This window comes from Marmota monax, unplaced genomic scaffold, assembly GCF_021218885.2.
Source record: "Marmota monax isolate L192 unplaced genomic scaffold, Marmota_monax_Labrador192_F-V1.1 WCK01_AAM20220418_F8-fsc00174, whole genome shotgun sequence".
NCBI classification, from domain to species: Eukaryota; Metazoa; Chordata; class Mammalia; order Rodentia; family Sciuridae; genus Marmota; species Marmota monax.
This window is the reverse complement of record NW_026694860.1, coordinates 1,775,933-1,801,161: the sequence shown is the minus strand read 5'-3', so window position 1 is coordinate 1,801,161 and position 25,229 is coordinate 1,775,933. Positions and strand designations below refer to the sequence as shown.

General features: G+C 35.5%; 1 protein-coding gene across 1 annotated transcript in view; it reads left to right on the top strand.

The window, feature by feature from the left end:
- The window catches only part of Frk (fyn related Src family tyrosine kinase), a 100,695-nt gene that overhangs the window by 58,258 nt on the left and 17,208 nt on the right, over positions 1-25,229 (top strand). Inside the window, exons 4-5 of the mRNA XM_046426446.2 lie at positions 21,965-22,128; positions 22,926-23,094. Coding sequence (XP_046282402.1) covers positions 21,965-22,128; positions 22,926-23,094 — 333 coding nt within the window. The remainder of the gene's footprint in view (positions 1-21,964; positions 22,129-22,925; positions 23,095-25,229) is intronic.

Below are 25,229 nucleotides of genomic sequence, written 5' to 3'. Positions count from 1 at the left end.
CATTATTGCTCCCAGATCTTCCAGATCTGCTGACTCATTCTAAACTAAGTTTGGCCCAGTGGCAAAAGTTCAGGGTTTCCTTGTCAGTCTTCTGAACCATCCATTCATTCTTCATTGAAAATTGATGTGAACCTTGTGACCACTAGCGTTTCTCAGTATCCTGTTCTGGTTTAGCCATGAATGTAAATACAATTCTTTATCCTGAGTAGGGCCAAGTATTAAATGACTGGAAAAAAAATTGCCTCTTGGATTTATTATGTAATGAAACTTCTGTGGACTCTGGGAGGATTTTGATGTTGGTTAAAGATGTTTTGCTTTTTAAAAAGTGCACATGCTGCAGAAAGGGAATTTTATGTTGATAACTCTGGTATCTCATATAAAATGTATTAAATTTTAAACATGTTGGTGCCATCTTAGAAAATGCCTTTTAATTAAAGTCATAATTTAGTTGTGTTCAGCTTAATTGCAAATATCATTGACTATAATTGCAAGTGACTTTTTGTGAGTTATCGTATATGGAGGCTTTTCTTATCATTGCTACTAATAAGTTATATTTCAAATGTCTTAAATACTCTATAAAATTAAATAAACATTTTATTATGCAGTACACATATTTGTGTTTGTCTGTATATACTCACATGCACAGGCAAAATACCTTCCCCCCCCAGGGCACTGACTTATGGAGAAATCCACAAGGAATCCATAGTATTCTTTATAGGACTTATTCTTTATCATCCCCCCACCTTCCCCTTTTTGCTTGTCTGTGAACCCCTAATATTGATGCATTAAGGAAAGGACTTCTTGTTATGTGTACTTAGTTTTATTAAAACATTTTTGAGCTATTTGAGGGCAAGAGCAACAAAGAAGTGATGCATATTATTTCACTTTGAATGTAACTATAAAAGTCAATTTCAGATATTAAATAAGTAGAAATTTTATTGATAAGTCCTATAGAGGTCAGTGAAGTTGCTATCTTTTTGTAATTCATAATACATTCAACTCCTTTCTTTTTCATTATAATGCTACCAAATTAAATTGATTCTTTATTTACATTTGTCTCATGTTATAGTTACAGATCAATCTTGTGGCTAAACTAAGAATCTCTGAACTTGGCATCCCCTTAGTTTCTCTTCAACTGTTCAAGAACAGATGTGAGAGATGCAGAATTATAGTAGCCCTATAAACTAAGTCTATCAATCAGTGATTTGTTAGAATCTGGATAGATATTTTTCCCAGATTCCCAGGGAATGTAGAGAAACTGAGATGTTGTAAGTGGCTGAAACAGACTTTGACCTTGGCATCAGATTAGGGATGATCAAGAAGAAGGTAGAAGGATGCTTTGACTTTTGCTCACTTTGTATGGACAAGGTGTTATGGTTTGAATCATCTGGAATGTTCTCCAAAGGTTCATGTTACTTAAAGACTTGGTCCCTATGTAGCAATGTCATGAGGTGGGTTTTTAGGAAATGATTGGATCATGAGGGCTCTGACCTTATCAGTGGATTAATCCATTGTTGAATGAACTACTAGGAGGTGAGGCCTGGTGAAGGAAGCAAGTCTCTGAGAGCATGCTCTGGAAGGCCATATTTTGTCTCAGTTCCTTTCTTCCCTGCCCCCCTCCCTTCCTGGCTGCTATGAGCTGAGCAGTTTTTTCTCATGTACATTTCTGGTCTTCTGCCCTTCTGCCATGAAGTTCTTTCTCATCTCAGTCCCAGAGCAATGGAGCTAACTCACCATGGGCTAAACCCTCTGAAACAGTGAGCCAAAATAAGCTTTTCCTCCTTTAAATTGTTTATCTCAGGTATTTTAATCACTGTCACAAAATGCTTACTAACATACCAGGAAACTAGTCGGTCTGTGCTCTCCTGTGTGGAACTGATATTGATCTGGGCCTTTCTGAAGCATCCATGTGTTGCCCCTCGTTTTCTACATCCAAGGCACAACAGCTTCCCACCCAGCAAATGTTACAAGTGTGAAAAATGATGACTGATAATAGTGTGTTGCAGACTGGCGTGTGAAGCTGACCTTTTGAAATAAAGGGAATTAAAAGCATGGCTCTCTTGTAGTCATTTGCACAAATTTGTCTTACTAAACAAACATAAACCACTAAGCATTACTGTCTTAAGCAATTTGAGATGGTTTGAAACAATGAATATTTATTTCTCACATTCTTGAGGCTGAAAGTCCAAGATCAAGGCGCTGTCAGCTTTGGTGTTTGGGGGCAGGGGGCTAAATGTCTGGTGTGTAGACAGCTGCTTTCTTTGCTGTATCCTCATGTGACAGAGACAGAAAAGAGGTCCTGGTTTCTTCCTCTTATAAAGTTAATCCTATAATGGGAGCTCTACCCTCATGATCTTCTCTAACTCTAATTGTCTCCCAAAGGCTTCATCTCTAAGTACCATCATGTTGTGAATTAGGACTTCAATAGATGGACTTTTTGGGGGGGCGGGGGAGGGGGTTGAGGGTGGGAAAAGGAGGTGGGTACACAAATCATTAGACCATAGCAATGACAAAGTATTGAATTCTTTTTTTTTTTTTTTTAATTGCCAGAAAGCATGCCAGGAGAGTAGGAGAAGATCCACCCTTCTTCCAGCAAACCCATGGGGGTTGGATGTTTGCTAGACTTAGGCAATCTTTAGAAGCTTGGTGACTTAGTAGCCCTGCTATGTCTGAGCTAACAAAAGGAAATGTATCCTCTCCAAATGGATAGATGAGCACAGGTGCATATGTTTTTCCATAAATGACAGTTTTTTTTTTCACTCAAGGATGAATATAAAAGGAAAAGAGATCATGACATTCTGGATACTCAATAACAGAATTTCCCAAATTATTTTATAAAACATGAATTATTTGGAAAGCCAACAATGTTCCATAGAACAGAAGGTTCAGCAGTTAAGGGCATTAAAAGAACATCATACTACATTTCCTCTGTCTTGACTCTACAAAGCATATTAAAGAGTCTCTGGAGTCTGATGGAAAAATAATTGTATTTTCTCAATGGAGAATTTCCCAAACTAGTTGGCATAGAATTATTTGCTTTTATATGAAACATGGTTTGGAAAAAAATAGGAGCATAAGAGATGGCAAACCTGAAGGTAGAGAAAACATTCACTAAAAGGAACAGAAGAAAAATTTTGAAAACCATTTGGTTTGAAATCATAGAATACAAGAAAGCACACATTCTATGAAATTAGGTATAAAAAGCAGCATGAAAAGGCAATAGATGAGAGATAGCAAACAGTAAAATTGGCACTGCAGGGAAGCTTTCAGTGATATAAAGGGCATTCTTGAGAAGCTCTCTGAAGAGATAAGAAAAATAGATCAAAGTTTGTGAAGACAGATGATGCATAAACAGGAGATATATCTTAGAAACTTATCAGAATAATTAAATGCAAACAATAGTAAATATGTAGTAGAAGGAAATTTTCCTGGGCTTTTGTTCTATAAACCTGTTTGCAAATTGAAAGAATGCAGTTACAAACAAAATATATGAAAAACTCTATACCTAGGGTGTCTTTTAAAAGTACTTTAGTGTCAAGGATAAATGAAAAAAAAAATCTGTGAGCACCCAGGAAAAAAAATCACAAAAGAATGAAAATTGAATTGGACTTAGAATTCTCCTTTATAATATCAGAAACGAACACCCAATATAAATTTTTCCTCTATTGATAAAGTGAAAAAATATATATACATTTTGGGGGCCTAACTTTATTGATAAAGTTGGTAAGTTGCATACTTTCACCTAAACTTGCCAGCTGTTAACAGTTTGTGATGTTTACTTTCTCCATCACTCATATGTCTGCATTTTCATACATCTACTTATAAGTTACAGTTTTCAGGTGGCTTCAGCTCTATAAACTTTAATATTAGTCTGCATGTCCTATGATTGCAGACACTCTTCCCCATTTCCATAGTGCCATTATTAAGCCAAGAAAATTTCACACTGGTTTCTATTACAGACTACATACTCAGATCTCTGCAAATGTCCTTTCTAGCTCTTTATTTATTTGTTGGCTGATACAATAAGGGCTTAGGTATTGCATTTGGTTATCATATCTCATTCTTCTCTTTTATCTGGAGGAGTCGAAAGCCTTCAATAGCTCTCTTTTACAAGCCACATAAATTCCTATTTACCTTGCATTTCAGCCCTTTAAGCTGAAACCATTTCCAGCTTAATCTTTCATATTGCCTTAGATCACACTGTGCTTCTTGAAAGATTCACACCAGCTATTGCATGATTAAGGCTTGAACTTCCCAGCTTCCTAATCTTTGTTTTCACTTTCTTTGAGCAAGGTACTCAAGACTTAGCACCATGTCTGGCATACACAAAGATTTTTTTGTTTGTTGGTTTTTTGATAAATGCTTGTTTATGAAAGCTGGACGATTTTAAAAGGATGCTACTGACTTTTTTCCTTGCCTCACCTTGCTTTCATTTAGAAAAAGAATTTTCAGAAATATTGGGAGGGACATTTTGTACTCTTTTAAAAACATAAATGTATTCTTCAAGTCATCCATTCACTCACTTTCATTTGTGTTTACTATGAGGCATGATTGTGTAGGCAACTAAGTAGCTTACATTGTGACAAGTATAATGATCAAGTTGTGTGTACAGTGCTCAACAAAACAGAACAATTGATTTTCTGGAAGGGATTAGTAAGGTAGGCATGATGGGAGAGATGAAACAATTTGCACTGTACCTGGTAGTGAGTGAAACTAAGAAAAACAGTGTGCACAAAAGTTAATTTTTTGTTGAGATAATGTCCATTCTTAAGAATTTTCTTTCTTTAAAAAATCATAATGCTCCTTAAGAATTGAAAATTATTTTTTTCTGACACACTTTTGATTTCTTTAACAAATAACTGGCAGATCTGTAAATTGCCCATCCATCATCCGTATGCTTGAATAACTAACAAAGGTATTAGGTTGTAATGTTATCAATGTGGTCATGATAAATTCAATATGGGTTATATTTTTAGATAGCATGACAGTACCAGAAGTGAGATGGACAGGTCTCTCTGGTTCTTTGGTCCATATATTAACTTAATAATCTCATACTGGAAAAAAAAAGAAGGATTAAAGATCTTGAGCAGTGAAGACAAAGGGGGGCAAAGAGAAGAAGGAAGAATATTTCAAAAAGCATGGTGTCACTTTTGGATTGAACAGAAAATTAAGATGTCTTGGCTCAGTAAATGAAAGCCAGTGACCTACAACCCTCCTATCTCCTCCTTCTTTCCTCTAGCCCTGAGAAGTTTTTTCCAGTTTATATCTCAAGTAAGTAACATCTAAACAAGCATTGCATATCAATTTAAAGTAAATTATGCAAGAGATTTCTTTCTGTTACTCTAAGTGGAAAAAATGTATTACTGAAAAAATACTACAAAATCAAATCTTCCTAGAGTATTTTATGTGTTGGTACAGAGACATTGTCTACAATTTATTTTATGTGTGCTGTATGTGAACCGTTTATTTTGAAATCCAGACCCTATGGCAGCTTTTCTGTTCCCACTCTGAGTATGAGCCATTGGAAGACTTTCAATCAAATTTGCTCCCTCGTGTGGAGTGTCAGGAAATAACATACCATTATACAAACAAAATACAGGGTTTTGTTTTTAGTTTTCATAGCCCATTCATTTACAGAGAGGGGGAAGATATCTGATTTTAGCTGAAAACAAATTTATAATTTCAAAATATTTCTATTTCTAGAAACTTGTGCTCTAAATGAAAATGTACGCAACTGGCAGAAGTTTAACTTTATTAATCTCTAAAGATTGAAGAAGGTTTAAATTTTCTTAATGATTTTGACATCTATTATCTATGTGGTGATTGCTATGCAAAATGTGTTCATAATATAAAAGCTGAATGAATAAATACAGTCAAATTTAATAAGATAGTAGCTCCAATTTTAAACTATGATTTAAAATGATATATGCATATTAGCTAATTTATAACTATTTATCGGTATCCCATCAATCATGAAATCATTTCTAATGCATTTTAGAAACGTGCTTTGCATTAATTTATTAGAAACTTTGGCACAGAAACTATAATCTGAGAAAGTATTCTGTTGTCTTAAAAGCCTATGCATGACAGGGACTAAATTTATTTTCCTATTTATTTCAGTAGGGCAGGGACTTTCTTCCAATCCCTTCTCCCTGCAGAGCTATTTCTTTACCACCTGCAGATGTTTGTAAAAAGGTTTTGTGAAAATTAAAATATGGAGGAGGAGAAAGCATAAAATAAAGGGTAAAAACAAAAAATTATATTGCCTGTTTTTATATAATTATAGAGAACATCATTTTCTATATTGCTGTTACATGTATATTTCTGAACAAAGAGATAATCCAGGCCTTAAATAACTTGAGATTCATCCATCAAATATTTATTTAATGCCTACTATGCATCTGTTAGTATTCAGATGACTGAGCTACAATGGAAAACAAGACAAACTCTTCCTCTAGAACAAACATCCTAGTTGACAGTGGAGAAGAGGTGCCAACCACAAAGAAAGGACATAGTTATGAAGGAAAGTTAACTATTTTTTGTGATACTCTAGTTTTTAATAAGTAAACAAGTAATCAAAATTGAGGAAACATTTTATTTTTCTGTACACAGTAGTAGGCATAATAATAATAATAATAGGTGGAGTAGAATTGGTGATGGTTTTCTTACATTGGGAATTTGAAAGAAAACTGAAAGCAGAATTTTATGCTAAGATTATCTTGATTGGAAAGATAATGTCATCACAGTTTCAACTGGATAATCCCATTAACAGAATTGGTGCTTATAATACAGAATTGTGAAGCCAGTTTGCTTGGTTTGGGTTCTTTCTCCTACTAGTAGTGGCTTTGGGCATATCACTTTGCTTTTCCATGCCTCAGTTTCCTTTTCAGAAGAGTAGAAATTAAAAAGAGCATCTACCACCAATGGTACAGAATAGAAGACACAGAGACAAACTCACATAAACACAATTATCTCGTACTAAACAAAGGGGACAAAAAATTATCTGGATAAAAGATAGCCTATTCAACAAATGGTGCTGGGAAAAACAGAAAGCTACATGTAATGAAATGAAATTAAACCTCTATCTTTCACCCTGCAAGAAACTCAACTCAGATGGATCAAAGACTTAGGCACAGAGACCCTACGCCTACTAGAAGTAAAAGTAGGTCCAAATCTTCACCACATCAGCCTAGGATCTGACTTCCTTAACAAGACTCCTAAAGCACAAGAGTAAAATCAAGAATCAATAAAAGGGAGAGAGAAGGAAAATTGCATGGAAATGAAAGGAGACCCTCAGGGTTATACAAAATTACATACAAGAGGAAGTGAGGGGAAAGGGAAAAATAATACAAGGGGGGAGAAATGAATGACAGTAGAGGGGGTAGAGAGAGAAGAGGGGAGGGGAGGGGAGGGGAGGGGAGGAGAGGGGAGGGGAGGGGAGGGGGGATAGTAGAGGATAGGAAAGGCAGCAGAACACAACAGACACTAGTATGGCAACATGTAAATCAATGGATGTGTAACTGATGTGATTCTGCAATCTGTATACGGGGTAAAAATGGGAGTTCATAACCCACTTGAATCAAAGTGTGAAATATGATATATCAAGAACTATGTAATGTTTTGAACAACCAACAATAAAAAATTAAAAAAAAAAGAATCAATAAATGGGATGGATTCAAACTAAAAAACTTCTTCTCAGCAAAAGAAACAATCAGTAATGTGGAGAGAGAACCTACAGAATGGGAGAACATCTTTACTACCTGCACCTCAGATAAAGCATTAATATCTAGGATATATAAAGAACTCAAAAAACTTAACACCAAAAAACCAAGTAGTCCAATCAATAAATGGGCTAAGGGACTGAACAGACATTTCAGTCTGTTTTTGTATTACATGTAATACAAAATATAATACATGTAATATACATTTTGTATTTCACTGAACGAAATACAATTGATCAACGAATATATGAAAAAATGTTCAACATCTCTTGCAATTAGAGAAATGCAAATTCAAACTATTCTAAGATTTCATCTTACTCCAGTCAGAATGGCAATCATTAAGAATATAGGCAACAATAAATGTTGGCGAGGATGTGGGGGAAAAGGTACACTCACATTGCTGGTGGGACTGCAAATTGGTGCAACCATATCAAAAGCAGTATGAAGATTCCTCTGAAAACTTAGAATGGAACCACCATTTGATCCAGTTATCCCACTCCTCGGTTTATACCCAAAGGACTTAAAATCAGCATACTACAGTGACCCAGCCACATAAATGTTTACAGAAGCTTAATTCACAGCCTATGGAACCAACCTAAGTGTCCTTCAATAGATGAATGGATAAAGAAAATATGATACACACACACACACACACACACACACACACGGATATTACTCAGCTTTAAAGAAAAATGAAATCATAACATTTGCCTGTAAATTAACAGAGTTGGAGAATATCATGCTAAATGAAATAAAAAAACTAAAAGGCTGAATGTTTTCTCTGATATGCAGATGCTAATTCATAATAAGGGGGGCTGCTAGGAAGAATAGAGTTACTTTAGATTAGGTAGAAGGGAGTGAAGGGAAGGGAGGATATATGGGTAGAGGAAGGACTGTAGAATGAAACAGACATTATTACCTTATGTATATTATATTATATATTACCTTATGTACATATATGACTGCATGACCAGTGTGATTCTACAACATGTACAATCAGAAAAATGAGAAATGATACCCCATTTATGTATTAAACATCAAAGTGTATAAATGCATTCTATTATCATGTATAACTAATTAAAAAGAATAAAGAAATTTATAAAGTAAAAAAATAAAGAAAAGAGCATCTACCTTTTTATGATGTTATTTGGATTAAATGATCTAATAAATGAAAAGTGCTTAGAATGCAACTTGGCACAAAGAAAGCCATATAACATTTGCTCTTGTCATTAGTGCTCAAACCTGAGCAACAAGGAACATGTACTGAGCTTGCCTGTGATTCTAGCTGAGTGTCCCTAGCATCACAGTGGACTGTGAAGCTTTGACAATTTTCGTGTGAGATGGACAGAAGAAGATGTTAGACTTATTCTTTTTTCTCTGTAATTTGCGATGTACTGTCTATATTTCATTTTGTTTATTTAGTAATTTAGGTAACAAAAATGGAGAATTAGGTAAATTGGCAGAGCTGCTATCAAGGGTCAGAGGAAAGCCCAGTGAACAGAGCAGGTCCTGGTGTCAACCCCATTACTCCACGCATAACCCATGTTTCCCTGGCTGTGACTTTGCCATGATGATTAAGCTCCAGAATTTTCAGGTTTCAATTCAATGTTTAAATTTGTGTCTTGGTTTTCTCTTTCAGAAAGTGGATATTTTAGTGTTTACCATATTATACTCTATTTCTGTAAATCTCCTTATTAGAGCATTAGTATTAGAGAATTTGAACAGGAAGGATCACCTAGACAAAATAGTTTTTCTAACTAAAGGAATCAGAGGCTTGATAGGATAAGTTACTTGACCAAGATAATCAGTTGGGAAAACATAGCTAGGTCTACAACTGGATTTTCTGATATCTTTAAATATTATTCAGAATTTGCAATGCTTTCTTTAATATGTCCTATAGTAATAACTTTTTGCACCTAAAGCTTAGTCCCTTGAGGGTTGCAGGCTGGCTGTGGCTCAGCTGGACACTGCTTGGGTTGCCAGGCCCAGGCTCATCTCCCTGTCTTTCTTCCTGGGATTCAGGCCAAAGGAGCTACCCTGTGTTATGGCAATCTCATGGTGGAGAACAGAAGATTAAGGGAGAGATTGAAACCATTCATACTACTTAAAGCTTCTGCTAGGATCTGCTTATGTCAACTGAGATTACAGGGAAAAATAAGAGAAATAAATATTAAAACACATACAATAGATCACATTCTGCTTGGGCCTTACCTCTATACATTTATTATTCATGCATTCCTTTATGTATCTACCTGTTCTTGAAACAGGTACCGAGAACCCTCAATAGCTAGCTGCTCCATTCACTATACAGTATATCCACTGCCATACATGTAACCTGATGTTGAATGATATGTTATTATGCAGCACATGACTGTGTGTGTGTGTGTGTGTGTGCGTGCAAATTTGAAAGAGAGAAAGAGAAAGGAGAATGGACACACATGCGTGTTCATGCTGTTAGGAAGTTTGGCTCACATGATTATGATGGAGGCCAAGGAGGCTCAAGATCTGAAAGGTGAAGGCTCAGGAAAGCCATTGCTGGTGCAATTATTCAGTGTAAGTCTTAAGGCCTGAGAACTACAGGAGCCAATGGGGTGAATCCTAGAATTCAAAGGTCCAAAAAGTAGGAGCTCTGATGTCTATAGACAGGAGAAGATAGATCTTCCAATTCAACAAGAGAAAGCAAATTTGTCATTTCTTTACTTTTCATTCTATTCAAGCCCTCAGTGGATTGTATGATGCTGGCCCACAGTGGTGAGGGTGATTCTTCTTTAATGATTCAAATGATAATCCTTCAAGAAATATCCTCACAGACACACTGATAAATTCTATTTTACTAATTCTCTGGGCATCCCTTAGTCAACTCAAGTTGACGCGTAAAATAACCACCCCAGTACCCTTTGTCTAATACATGTTTGAAATAAACAGCAGAAACATCTTTTATCATGGATCCTTATTTAATATGGTGAGAATTTGGAAGGATAAGAGCTACATGTTTTTAGAAATGAGAATGAGTAATTAGCAAATTAGTTCCCTTGAATATGTTAAAACAAGGTAAAAAATGGAAGGAGACAATATTCTATTGTGAAAGTAAATTAGCTTATACACAAAAATAATTCTTTGTAATGGAGAGGAAAATTAAAAATAAAAAATTAATCTGAAGTCATTTTAATTACCATCCATTACATTTCTTAATGATTTTCATGTTTACTTTGTTTAATGGGCCCACTAATTACTGGAACTCAGTGAGGCAAAGGGGAACAAGAATTAAGGCTCACATTCTTCCCCAGGAAGGTGTTTTTGAGAGTTCTGGGAGTTTTGAGGAGAAATAACATTCAGAAAGCTTTGAAATATGTAACATCCTACTGAGAAATTAACAAATTGTCATCTTTTTTTTCTTCTTCAATCAGGAAACAGGCAATAAGTGGTTAAAAGTTCCTATAGTTCTTACTATCATTATGTCACCTCCATGACCAGACTTGGATTCCAGCCCTGCAAAAAGCTAGCAAATTACTTGTTATTTTTCTCATCATTAAAAATATTTTTAAAAATCTTTAAAACTTCTTGTAGTTCACATTACACTTTCTATTTTCCCCATGAATTTTCATTAACATTAACAGAACACTAAAATTTGCAAGGAATGTCTAACCTAATATTGTCCTTTCAGAGAAATCTCATAATTTGAAGCTTCAAACATCCTATGAACAGTATCCTGTAGAACCAACTTATTCCATTATTGGGTAATTCACTTTTATTTGAAATTTTTTTGTGTGTGTTTAGGCGGGGTACTAAGACATTTTGTTATTTATTATTTCATTTGTGCATGTATTTATGTCTACAAAATGTTTTAAATTGACTTAAAATAACAAAACAGCATAAAATACAGCTAAATATATAAAAGACAAAAATCAATGAAAAAGAACAGACAAATAAGTCTTGCTGTGCCTCTACTGGGAGATAATTATCACAGTTTAGAAATCAGTTTAGCGAGGGGTTCTCTGGCAGATAAAGTGAGGTAAAAAGGGAAACATTATGCTTCTCATGGGCTTATGAAAGATAAGGTAAATTATGATTTTAAGAATTAAATTCAAAGAGAAATGAATTTTATGGGTTCTTAATATAAAGAATATCAAGTATCACACTGGACAACGTTTTGAGCAAACTCTGTAGCCATTGTCTGTAGATAGTTAATTTTTAAATTGTTTCTCTAAAAATTCTAGAAGCATTATATGTATATTCTTATTTTAAAGACAATATACCTTTATGACAGTTGGTTTAGAAAACAGATGTAATAAAACACCCACAAATCTGCCAGTTGAACGGTTATTTTCATGTTGGCAAATTTAATCATCTTTGCCCATATGTAATTATGGCTTCCACAAGGAACCTCAGGGGGATTCCTTTAATAGTAAATGGCTCCAGGACATGTGAGCTGCCAGATATATCCTCATGTTTGCAATTATAATATTCTGTAAATTTTATATCCCCCCATTTCACTTAATACATTATTTCTAGATAATTTTTGCAATTATACAATTTTTAAAATTAATTCGGCTTTTGATTTACTATAATTTAACAGTTATTTCATCCTATAAGCATACTGCATGAACATCCTAATGCATATTGCCTTTTCTCTTTTGGTTGATTAACTGTGCTGTTTTAGTTTCCTATACAAATGTTTTTATTAAATTTCATGTTGGAAAATGGCTCACAATAATGGAAATTATAAGAACCACTTTTTTGGGCTGTGTGTTGATGTATTTACCAGTAAGGATGTTTTTGATGATATTGCTTATTACATTTTCTGTGTTCTCTTTATGAGGATCTATGTGAGAAATTTCTTTCTCATTTTAATACCAGAAATTAATAGATGTGTGTGCCTGTGTGCATGTGTGCGTGTGCGTGTGTGCATGCACGTGCACATGAATGCTTTGGACTAATAGTTTGTTAATATTTCCTTCTGGGAATGAGGTAACTGAATATTTTTCCTTATTTACCATGAGCTGCTAGAAAAGCACATAGCCAAATCTTTGGTCTACATCTCACCAGTTTAGATGGGCATCTGAAGCCACCCATGTAAAACATAATCAGCCTTATCCTAGAGTCATTATCCTGTCCTTTACCCGCTCTTGCCTCATCCACATATGTTTCTTATCTCTTTTTATAATAGAACACTATATTCTTTATTTTCTTAAACTTTTGGGGTCCTGGGAATTGAACCCAGGATGCACTTGGCCACTGAGCTACACTCCTAGCCCTCATCCACTTATTTTAAATTTTATTTTATTTTGAAATTTATGCAAGCCTTTGAAGCTTTCTGAAATAAGGCAGGGACTAACTAAATAAATGCATGTAAATATTTAAATTATTTCCTTAGGGTAAGTTTTGAAAAGTAGGAGCACTGGTTCCTATGTTGCATTTTGTCTTAACCCAGTGAAAGATTTTCTGCAGGAAACTGAGAAAATATAATTCAAGTATGTTAATTTCTGGTGATTTATTGCAGATATAATACTTTGTGAGAAGTTAGAGTCCCAAGAGGAATAAAGAGTCAAGCTGGTTTTTTTTTTTTTTTTTTGGAGTTTCTCTGCAATATCAGACACTGCAAAAACCGTTTTCATGCGAAGCTGTGTTAGACTTTCAATTAAATTAGCTGACAAAATATTGAATGCTACAATTATGTATTGTTAATTTACCCTTCTGATTTAGATGCCAGATATACAAACAATAAAATCGACATTCTGTTCTGAAAATTTAGGAGCCAGCTAAATTGGATTAAATTTAGGAGTCAGAAATTGATGCAGGGGTGGAGGGTTGGCTTATTTCCATGAAGGGTTGAATTATAAGGGTCTTGAGAGTAGGACCAACGTTTTCCTCAAAAAATGTGACAAGCATTTGAACAGATACATGGTTCAGGGCACAATTTCTGTGCTTCATGGCATGGAAGAGAGAACTTGATTTTTGTCTGCAAAGGTTTCTGGTTTCTGATTCTGTTTCCTCTGTAACCTCAGCTGGGCTTCTAGACCTGTAACAATCCTGGAAGGACATGAGAGCTATCAGCCATATCCTCGAATAACTGTTTTAGTGAAAAGCTTTTTTGAGTCATCTGAAATAGACATTTGAACCTTTGCCTGATCGCTTGACCAGTTTAAAAGTAAAACTTACTAACCAACATCCACAGCACAGTGAATATTCTTTACTAGGAGCCAGGGATATTCTGCACCCACTAGTTGAGTTATATGCATAGAAAGAATCAGTTCTGTTTGTTCTCTTTGGCTTCAATGGATGTTGTTTCCCCCAGAAAAGGAAAGGGCCACTCTTTTTTTTTTTTAACACCTTATGTATTTATTTATCTTTATGTGGTGGTGAGGATCAAACCCAGTGCCTCACATGTGCTAGGCAAGCTTTCTACCACTGAGCCACAACCCCAGCCCAAGAGGGAAACTCTTTAACATGATGCCACTTCAATGTTTTAAACAGATATAATTTCTCCTTTCAAAGTGCTCATACTGGAGTTCTATTCTATAATACTGAGCAAGAATTCAGTACAGAATAAGTACCTGTCTTGAATTCTATTTTAATGGGGAATGCAGCCTAATAACTCAGTTATGTGTTATCTACTTATTAGTGAAGAACTAACTCAGCATAACTTCTGAGGCAATAGTATGGGGAGAGTCATGGTTTCAAAATGTACAAACAAATCCCCCAAAGACCAAATAAACAAGAGTTTGTAAGTACAGAAATCTTCTCACCTGGAATTAATAGCAATTTCTTCACTGAATATGTTGGGTAGCCACTGGGCTCTCTAGGCATTAGTTGCAGAGAGTAGAAAATGTTACTTTGGAAGTGCCTCTTTTCAGTAGACAAAGCTATTTGATAATACTGATATTGTAATACCCGAACTTGCACATTGCACATTAGAAATATCTATCATCCTTTGTGAACAATGACACTCAAAGTATCCCTGTGGGGTATATAGATAAGATCATTATTCTCATTTTCTAGATAAGGAAACTGAAATGAAATTCCTTGCCTAAGGTCAAAGAACAAATCACTGGCAGAATAAGATTAGGGCAGAGAGTTCTTGATTTTCAATCCTTTGCTCAATCAATGGAGTCATATTGTTTTACTCACTATGGGAACAGATTATTATCAGTCAGTAGGAATAAGACTGTGCCCAGATGATGCCAGAAGACCTGCTGAAAAATGAAAATCTGTTCACTCAACCATTCATTTATCTATAAAATACCAAACTACTTGTTAGACTGATATTTTTCACTGAACTGACTAGGCGTCTTTGTGTCTTTCAGAGACAGCTTCTAACTTCATGTCTATGTTGTGTTCCAAAATTAGTTTCTGTCTTTTAAAAACCTAATTTTGGAATATCTTGGCTTTCATAATTATTTAATAGATTCTGAACAATATATGACCTGTGTTGTAGAGTTGGGACAGATTTATGAAAGTACCTTATGATAAAATCTCACAGCACTCCTTTATTTTGTGCCAGATAACCTGTTTTTTACTTCTGTAGCAATGTGAATAAGACCTCAGCCTTAGGAGAAAGCTGGGCCTGTGTACCTGTCATCAACTACATATAAATGCATTTGGATCTGGCAAATAGGACTGAAATCTCAGACCCCATCTGAGTTTACCTGGATCTCTCCAGCTACTCTGGTTGTAAAGCAAGCCAAATAGGTGACCGGCAGTATAATCCACAGGGAAAATAATGTGCAGAAATAGATGAATTCTTTCAATATTCAATGAACATTTTTCGTACTCTTCATACATGCTTACATATAGCTCTGCAATATATCCTAATTCTTGGACATGTTCTGGTAGATTAATCAGTTGACAGGTGAAGCACTTCCCCCTAAGTCAAATAGCAAACATGAGAGTAAAGATGTAAACTCAGGATCCCTAGTCTGTTCACTCAATTCAATCATGACGCCACTGACTTTGTTTATGAATGATTCCATTACATTTTATAGTTAGCCTTATATATTTTTGAGGTTGAACTACTGAAATGCTTAACTAATCTGAACTCATAGTAATTCACAATAAAAAATGGCACAAGCATTATCATTTACTTATAATATATAGGATTTGGAATAGTTTTGGTTCAGTAATAAAGAGCACAATACATTACAGAAGGAAAAGCAAATTCTTTTCTGCCTTGTTCTGAGACCCATGAATTCACTTTTATTGAGAAAGAGAATTTGCAAGTGTATGGACTCCACTACTAAAACACTTAAAATCACTTTTAAAACATAGTTATATGCTGGGTGTGGTGGTACACACCTATAATCCCAGCAGTTCGGGAGGTTGGGACAGGAGGATCTCAAGTTCAAAGCCAGCCTCAGCAAAAGTGAGGTGCTAAGCAACTCAGTGAGATCTTGTCTCTAAATAAAATACAAAATCAGGCTGGGGATGTGGCTCAGTGGTCAAGTGCCCCTGAGTTGAATCTCTGGTACCTCCCCTCCCCCTGGACAAAACACCATATTTATATAATTTGTATTTGATTACCTAAGAATTTTGTAATATTAAAGGTACTTTCATCTTGACTACAATGTACTGAGTTTCCCTGATGTTTCTGTTACCTGATTTTAAAATAATGTATATATTTCAGTCTTGTTTAAATTGAAACCTTGAATGAACCACATATAAATGGCCATGATGCTAGATAGAGGTATGTTGAAAAGTCAAAAAGTTAGATATATACCTTAATTGGCTATCCCAGTATTTATATCCTTGGTTTAAGTTTTTCTTCTTTTAAAAGTAAGATTCCAGGTTACTCTTAAGTCTTGAAAGTCTTTGTGTGATTGTCTATTTAACTTTGTAGTGGACACTTCAGAAACTTATATTTCACTTTAAATCCAAGAGTTCATGACATCATTCATTCATTTCATAAGTATTTATGTAAATCACCACTCTCTGTCAAGCTTTGACTAGGTATTGAATCAGTACAGCAGAGCCCTTATCTTCACAGAGATACCTTTACAGTGATAAGTGTCATCACAATTAAACAGTGTTATATGATAAAATGAAGAGCTTGGGTGGGTAGGAAAGGCTGGTTTAGGATCTAAATTGATACCCAGAGGAAAGTGCTAACTGCTAGACAATTCATAGGAAAATATTAAAGTATGGTTCAAATGTTTCAAGATGAAGATTATTTGTTTTGTGAATGGACCTTTAAAAAAGGGGGGAGAGAGAGAGAGAGAGAGAGAGAGAGAGAGAGAGAGAGAGAGAGAGAGGGAGAGATATTTCAGAATTCTGTGATCCTGGGAGAGGAAAAAACAACTATCACAAATAGTTGAACATGAAGGTGGAAATATTTGGAAATTTAAGAATTTTTTAAAGCCTACTTTTAAAATTTTAATAATAAAAAAAATCAAAGCCCAGAGAGCTTGACATATTTTTGGTTGCATACTAGATAAATTTTAACCAGTGTCTCCAGTCTCCTACTCTAATGCTTTTCCTATTAAATAAAATTACTCTTATTGTGCTTAAAAACCCTAGATTTATTGACAAATATTGGGTTTTATAGTTGAGAGCTTAAACCTGTATCTACAAAGATCTGGCAAACATTTGCTTGGGCTTTCTTTATAATCAATAGCAATTGCCAAAGCCATATCAATCATTGTGATTTGCATCCCTTACTAAGAAAATAACAAGGAGTACTTTAACCCTTCAGTCATCTATTGACTTTAATCTCTAGCTTGCAAACTATTAGATATTTTGTGGTACATTAAAGTGAAATCCATAAATTTGTGTCTAATTTACACATAGTCTACTTCAATTTGGATCCAGAAAATGGTCAATCTTGTTTAAAAAAGGAGAATTTTTTTATTGCTTTTCATCATTTCCAATTACAGAGAGCTATTGGCTTACCAGACATCTCAGCTATAATTTATGCACTTTTCTTTTTGATAAATGGCAAGGCTTGAATTTTCAGGCTAGTAATTTATATAAATTGCAGGTATACTTTATATTTTGCTACCCTTCTACTTCTAATATTTTTTATTACATTGAGGAGAAATGAATCGAGACTGACATGATATTGTTTACAGCTCTCTTCGATTTTTTTGTTAGCTTTTTAATCCATATACAGAAATCTGTTATGAGCTAAGCTCTATATCCTAATAAAAAGCCTTCTATTTGGTGATGATTATACAGGGCAATTAACCTTGCCCCAAGAGTCACACAGTCAGTGGGATTGGTAACTTGACAGATCAGAACATCATGATGTATTTTAGCCAGTTTAAAAAAAATCTGTAACTTAAGAAACTGATTCTCTTTGGAGAAGTTGAACATACTCTTGGCCTTTGTACTTTAATCAAAAGAACTGAAAGGTAAACATTTCACATATTCAGATGATGAAATTTTATTGTCATGAACCAGAGGTGTTTTAGTTAATCTGAAACCCACTGGATACCGTGAATCTTAGCATCATCAGATCCCTAATTGAATCCTGGCTGTGCTACCCACTCTCTTCAATGAGCAACAAAATTGGTCTGGTAACATCTACCCAGTGTGACTGTTATGAAGCTATGACAAAATAATGCAAGATAATGCTTAGCAGAGTGCTTGGCTCAATAAATGTGGAATGTTTAAATGCAATTTTTGACTGAGGCTATCAAATAAAAGTCAAATTCCAAAGCCAGATCCCCAGACCCAGATTTATAAAGGATTTGGTCAAAGATAGGTACTGCTGCTCATGAGTCCCTCACATGTGGAAGGCATGGATTTGATGAGAGCATTATACTGTGGGCACAATCTGAGCCCAGACTCTCTTTCAAGTGATGAGTGGGAGCCCCAAACCTAGTGAGAAAGACCTTCAGGAAAGGCCACAAGGAGCTTGCTCTCTGTTCTCTGCTGTTGGAGGATAGAACACAGGTGCCTAATGTAGGCTGAGAAGTATGCATAGCCTATGGCATTGGGATAGAAGTGCCTTGTGATATCAGCCTTTCCTCCCAGTAATCAATTGGCAAGATAAGAACTGCCTCATCTCCTATATTTTCTCAGGACCATAACTGGGCCTCCTACATGAGCAAAAATGCCAGGGAACTGTAAATAGATGGCCTGGAGGAGTTCAGAGTTCCACCCAAGTGGAACTTCTGTCAGAGGGTGAGGAGAGACCTCCTGGGGTGAAGTGTGGTAGATGAACTGCCAAAGAGAGCTGAGAAGCCATAGGGTGCAGGCAGCCTAGGAAAACCTGCCTCTTGGGAGCTGTAATGGGAGGTCCTGCAGGGATGAGAAAGCTCTAGAGGGCCTATCTGAGTGTCCACAGGGAAGTCAGCTGGAAACATTGTCAGCATGCTCAGCCTGTGAAGCCCACTGATGTTGGACCCATCTAAGTGTGGGCTTCCTGTTCTTGCCCTTCCTTATTCTGCTTCTTCCCTGAATACTCAGAACTCAGCAAGCAATGCCAAGGAGAGGGAGCAACTCTAGAGAGAGAAATAGAGAGGAAGCCACCTAGACCACTTTTTACGTGACTGCCCTTCAGCTGGAAGCAGGCCTGGGCTGTAAAGGGGAGAACATTGGGCATTTTAATCAAGGAGTAGAGTGAATTGTGAGTGTGTTTCTGATTTTAAGTAGGACTGTCTGATACCTATAAGTGAGAAGCAAATCTTTTCTGGAGCTTTTATCTAGGGATACGGCCGTGTAATTGCCATGGAATACAAACTAAAGAGTGTTTGGAAGGAAATGAAAGGTATGCTATTAAATTATAGTTGTGTTAGTCTGCTGTATTGGTTACTTTATTGTTGTTGATACTGTTATAGGCTACCTTCAAATTTAGTATTGAATTCGTGTAGTTGCTATTTTGTTTGCTATTCCCCCTGCATTTTTCTGGCTAGTAACAAATATACCACAAGTCAACTCATTCAGTGATTTAAAGGAGCATTTTGCAGCTAGGTTTCTCACAGTGTTTACCAGAAAATTTATTTGGTTAAAGTTAATGTTCTGTGAATACTTGATTGAGATTTCCTATACCCAACATGAGAATTAGGTGGCATTTACTTTAACTTTGCAGACTTAAATATTTCAGCAGCATGCACCATGATGTAGCATTTTGGGAAAGTGAACATGAACAGAGGCAGATAACTATTCTCTTGTAGTGTTCTTTTAAATTGATGTATAGTCACATAACAAAAGTACACAGTTCATAAGCATTTAACAAATATTTACATAATATATCCAGGTAACCAATGCTTAGTTACTGTGTGGGATACTGCTGATACCTCACTCACTGACTCCTCGTATCAATGATTTTGGGTCATTTTAAACTTTTTAATAATGGAATCATATGTAAAATTGTTTGTGAGATTCATTCATGTTAAGTGTAGTCGCTTGTTTATTTGAAAATCTTTATTGTATTCCACTTGACAAATAAGCAATAATATATTAATTTATTCTTAGTTTATGGGCATTTGGATTGTTTTTGTGCCACCAAAAGCATTCTTATATGTGTGCTTTGGCAAATATATTGTGCATTTTTGCTGATTTCATACATGGTGGTAGAGTTATTATAGACAGGACTATGTTCAACCTTAGTACATAATAACTTAAAAAATAGAAAAGCGCTGGGGGGTGTGGCTCAGTGTTAAGTGCCCCTGGGTTCAATCTCCATACCAAAAAAAAAAAAAGGTGATAAAATTATGCTTTGCTCAACTATGTATAAGAAGTCATTCCACTGCTTTGCCAACACTTTTAGATGTTGCCTTCTTTCATTATACCTAACCAGGTGCGCACCAATTGTTTTTTTGAAGAAATTCTTTTCCTAGCCATGGGCATGGCTTCAGTACATCTCCTTTTGTTGGGATGAGAATGTCTTCTTTCCTTTCATGAAAGTTTTGCTCCAGTTAAACCTGGTTATTGGAGCATAAGTTTCTATATTTAGAAGGAACTCAGAAAGCTATATTCAAGGTAAATGCTGTTCAATGCTCATCAATAACTTTGCTAAGTGAAAGAATAGGTATGAATTGCACCAGTCAATATTTTGAATGCAAATGTAGAAAACCTAATTCAAACTAATTTAAGCAAAAAGTAATTGACTCTTGCAGCTGTAAAGCCAGAATTGGCTGGCTCCAGGGGCTACCTCTCTTCTCATGTAAGCTTGCTCCATGCTGGAGGCAAGGATTCTGCCAATAGCTCCAAATTCCCATCAGTAAAAACAAAAACAACAGCAGCAATAAAACTCCTCTTGTCCTCCTGGAGCTCCCTGATGTGAACCCTGGAATTGGTGCTCCTTGGATTTAATTGGTCTGATTAGGTCTCCCTCAACTCAAGGTGGGCACCAAGTCTCTCTGCATCATATGTTCTTAGAGAAGCAATGGTTTTATGAGAAAGATTGGAGTGCCAATAACAGAAGAAAGAACAATGGTTGGTAGCAAGGAGAAATAATAAAATATTTGCTGTAAGTCAGACTACCTAAAAATGATGCAGGTTGTTTATTCTTTCAGATCCTATGAGATTTATCTTTGGATTAGTCAAAGCTGCAGGAAATTTGCACATGTGAACTGCATCATTTTAGGACCTATGGAATTGTTTTTATTGAGCTGTGCTGGGACATTCTGGTATAAGCCTACATTGAGGGATAGTACAGTGAATGGCCCTGCAGAATCCCTTATAACATTGTAAGTTAGTACTGAGGACCCTCTTTGTTCTATTTCAGTCTCATGTTATCAAACTCCATGGAAAAATTACCAGAAAGAGTTCAACTGTTTCTAAACACCTTTGTGATTTTATCACAGGGACACTGTGATTTCTGAAACTGACAAGATTTTTTTACCTTGAATTTCTGGAATGAGAGTTAATTTTATGGCTTTTTAAATCAAGTGTAGTCCTCAAAGCATGGAATGGTTTTAGTATTAACCTCACTTCTTTATTTTTTATCTTGTACTTCCTTTAGTGCTAGAATCTTGAAATTATTTTTCCTTTTCTCCTTCCTTCCTTCCTTCCTTCCTTCCTTCCTTCCTTCCCTCCCTCCCTCCCTCCCTCCCTCCCTCCCTCTCTTTTTTCTTTCTTTCTTGATATTTCCTTTAACAAGTACCTATACTATTATTTTGAACAACAGAATGTTAATCTTTCTTTCTGTGTATCCTTGATCAAATTCCTTAACTCTTCTGAGACAAAGTTGAGAAACATTGAATTCTATATAAATTTTATGCCATACATTGAAAAATCTCCGCAAAATGAATCTACTTGGCTTTGGCAATAAGTTTATTAACAGGACTTATTTTGGGTTCCAGTTTTAGATGAAGGAGTTGTGAAACACTACAGAATCAGGAGACTAGACCAAGGGGGCTTTTTCCTTACCCGGAGAAAAACTTTCTCAACACTGAATGAATTCGTGAACTACTACACCACCACAAGTGATGGCCTGTGTGTCAAGCTGGAGAAACCATGCTTAAAGGTGAACTACTTTCTGCTTTCAAACTGTTTTTAAGTATTTGCCATGTGATATCAGTTCAGGAAAAAGAAATTTATCATTTGTTTACTTAAGGCAGGAAGAGGAAAACTATCTGTTTCATATTCATTTTTGTAAACGAGTTTTATTGGAAGAGATATGCTCATTCATTTACTATTGTTGGCTGATTTTGTGCCATTACAGTGAGTTTAATAGTTGCAACAGAGAAAGTGTGTCAGATGGAAATCTTTATTACGAACTCTAAGATGGCAGGGGCCTTGCCTGTTTTGTTTGCTGAAGGGCAGATAGTTCCTACTTTAAAAATTTTATTTATTAAATGAATGAACAAACAAACAAATTAAACAAAAATGAATTGATTTTATTTTGCAAAAATATATAATATATAATACATATTTTGCAGAAATGTATAATATATCTAGTTAATACTACAGCCAGAGTTTGAGAAGGCCTTGTGAATGAGTGGAACTCCAATGGAGGCTGAAATTGGGAGGGTTTAGCTGAGCAGAGAGGCGGAAACATCATTGCAGACCTGTGTGTGAGCATGGTATTGGCTACAGATGGACATCAAAGTGCAGGATCTGAGAGAGAATGAATCTAAAGAGTTAACAATGCAGAATCTCCTACAATTGTTTTCTATCTTCAAGGAATTAGAATGTAACTTCTAGTGTTTTTGTTTTTAAAAGTAATATTTCCCTCAACAAGTACCTACACTATTATTTTGAACAACAGAATGTTAATCTTCCTTTTTCTCTTACACATATTCTCATTATTCTGCAAAACAGATACAAATCCCAACTCCTTTTGATTTGTCCTATAAAACCGTGGACCAGTGGGAGATAGACCGCAACTCTGTCCAGCTTCTGAAGCGATTGGGATCCGGTCAGTTTGGAGAAGTTTGGGAAGGCCTCTGGAACAACACTACTCCAGTGGCTGTAAAGACATTAAAACCAGGTGTGAAAATATTAAAGATTAAATGGCATATGTGGATTTTTATGGGCTCAATTTGCCACTGTGAAATGCCTAAGAGGTCATGGGACAGTCAGTGCTGGCAGCAAACAGGTGTTGTCATCTGTCTTGCCACCCCAGGTGACCATAACATGTGGACAAGCTTTAAAATATAAAGGCCAACATGCTCCTTGGATTAGCTAAGCATAAAAGGTTCTCAGATGAAGATTCCAACAACACATTTCTTATCTAAAGGATTCAGTCTTCTATTGTCCTTCTTCCCTTTCATTTCTATCTTAGTTAAAAAACAAAAACAAACAAAACAAAACAACAAACAAAAACAAAACAAAACAAAAACCCCACTGACTGTAAAAACTTACTGAAAAATCAGATGGAACTTTGGTGATATTCGGGGAATAACTGTTTTATTAGATGCCAAATGACTATGACTAAAAGATAAAATGGTTCATCTAAAGAATCCCATATTTGAACTTGCAGGAAGTATTTCTTCTCCTATCTTCACTTATCCTTTTGAAGGCAGAAGAAGTATGCTAAAATGAACAGTCCCTCATTTTTAAGGGTGGGATAAGAGAATTTAGAGAGATTAAAAATAACTTTCCTAAGACTTTGTATTCAAATCTTGAGCAAATTTTTGAACTACTCTATCTCTCAGTTTTATCATTTATGTGATGGGGGATAATAAGATATACCTAGCAGGGTTATTATGAAGATTAAATTAGGTCACTAGTACAAACACTTTGCATAATGCTTGGCTCATAGTAGGTAACCAATAAAAATTTTATTATTATTATTATTATTATTATTATTATTATTATTATTATTATTAAACAGTAAATGGCAGAGCTGGGATTTTTGACTTATCACCATTATATCAGACCCCATGGAAGTGACATTCTGTAAAAGTGCAACATCACTGTGGCAGTCTCCTATCTTCCTCTAATAACATAGAAAAGAATAATAACAGCAACAAAAGGTTAATCTTCCTTTTTTTTTCCTTACAAGCATTTTCATTATTCTACAAAACAGATATGGGTTCCAACTCTACAGGCTAGATGAGTTTTCTGGGGGCCCTCTGTTACTTGCTGAGTCCAGAGTTCTTAGAAATTTGGAAAGCTTCCTGGTGGCAGAACTTGAGCCCTTAGGATTTGTTGGCTGGCAGAGTGTGTAATAGCACTGTTTCCAAACTGTTGTGCTAAGGCACATTGAGGCATCACAGTGAATTCTCAGGGGTCTGTGGGATATTTAAAAGTTTTGAGGTAAACGTTTTCAAAACAACACAAATTGCTACCTTTAGGTAGTTTGTAGATTCAGATTTAGATCGTTACATTCCTTTTTCTGACATCATATTTTTGTGAAGCTGGAGTTTTGATGATCACTGTGGACCAATATTGGCAAGATACACACAAAAATTGACACAGATCAGGAAATAAAGGTGGTAGAGCTGAACCTGAAGGTCAGAGAGATTTGGGTAACTTGCTCAAGATTGCACAGGGAAGAGTAACAGAGCTGAGATTTTTCCAGGATCCAGAACTTCTGTTTGAACTCTTACTTGATTTTGAGAAGTTGTATAGTACTTATATCACTTTAGTAAATAACTGTGGTTAAGAATGAAATAAATATTATTTTTTTCCTCTTAATTTACCTGTATTAATTTTTCAAATGGCTATTAAGTTATTAGGATGGATACTTCTTAGTTGTTTAGTAATTGAACTATTAAATATGCATTTTAACCTGGCATACTATAAAAATATTACTGATGCACTAAGGATGCCATTGACTGAAAAGGTTGGGACCTTGTGATGTTATCAGTTAAGAGCATAAAGGTAAACCTGGCTCTGTCCTCTGTAACTTGTATAATTTTTTAACCTTTCTGAGTCTCCTCATCTGGACATGTGAATTAAAATAGCCCCCACTTTATAGGATTGTATGAGGATTGAGTAAATGTGAATAAAGTATATGCAGTGAGTTTTTAATAAATGTTAGGTTCTGTGGTGCTGCTGATAGATGCACACCCTGAATTGTAGATTCACTGGTGCAGGAGTTTAGTTCTAGCATTAACATCTGGCAGAGGAAACAACAGAGAGGCACTTTTAAGGGGCCAGATGCCATCACTCAGGTGA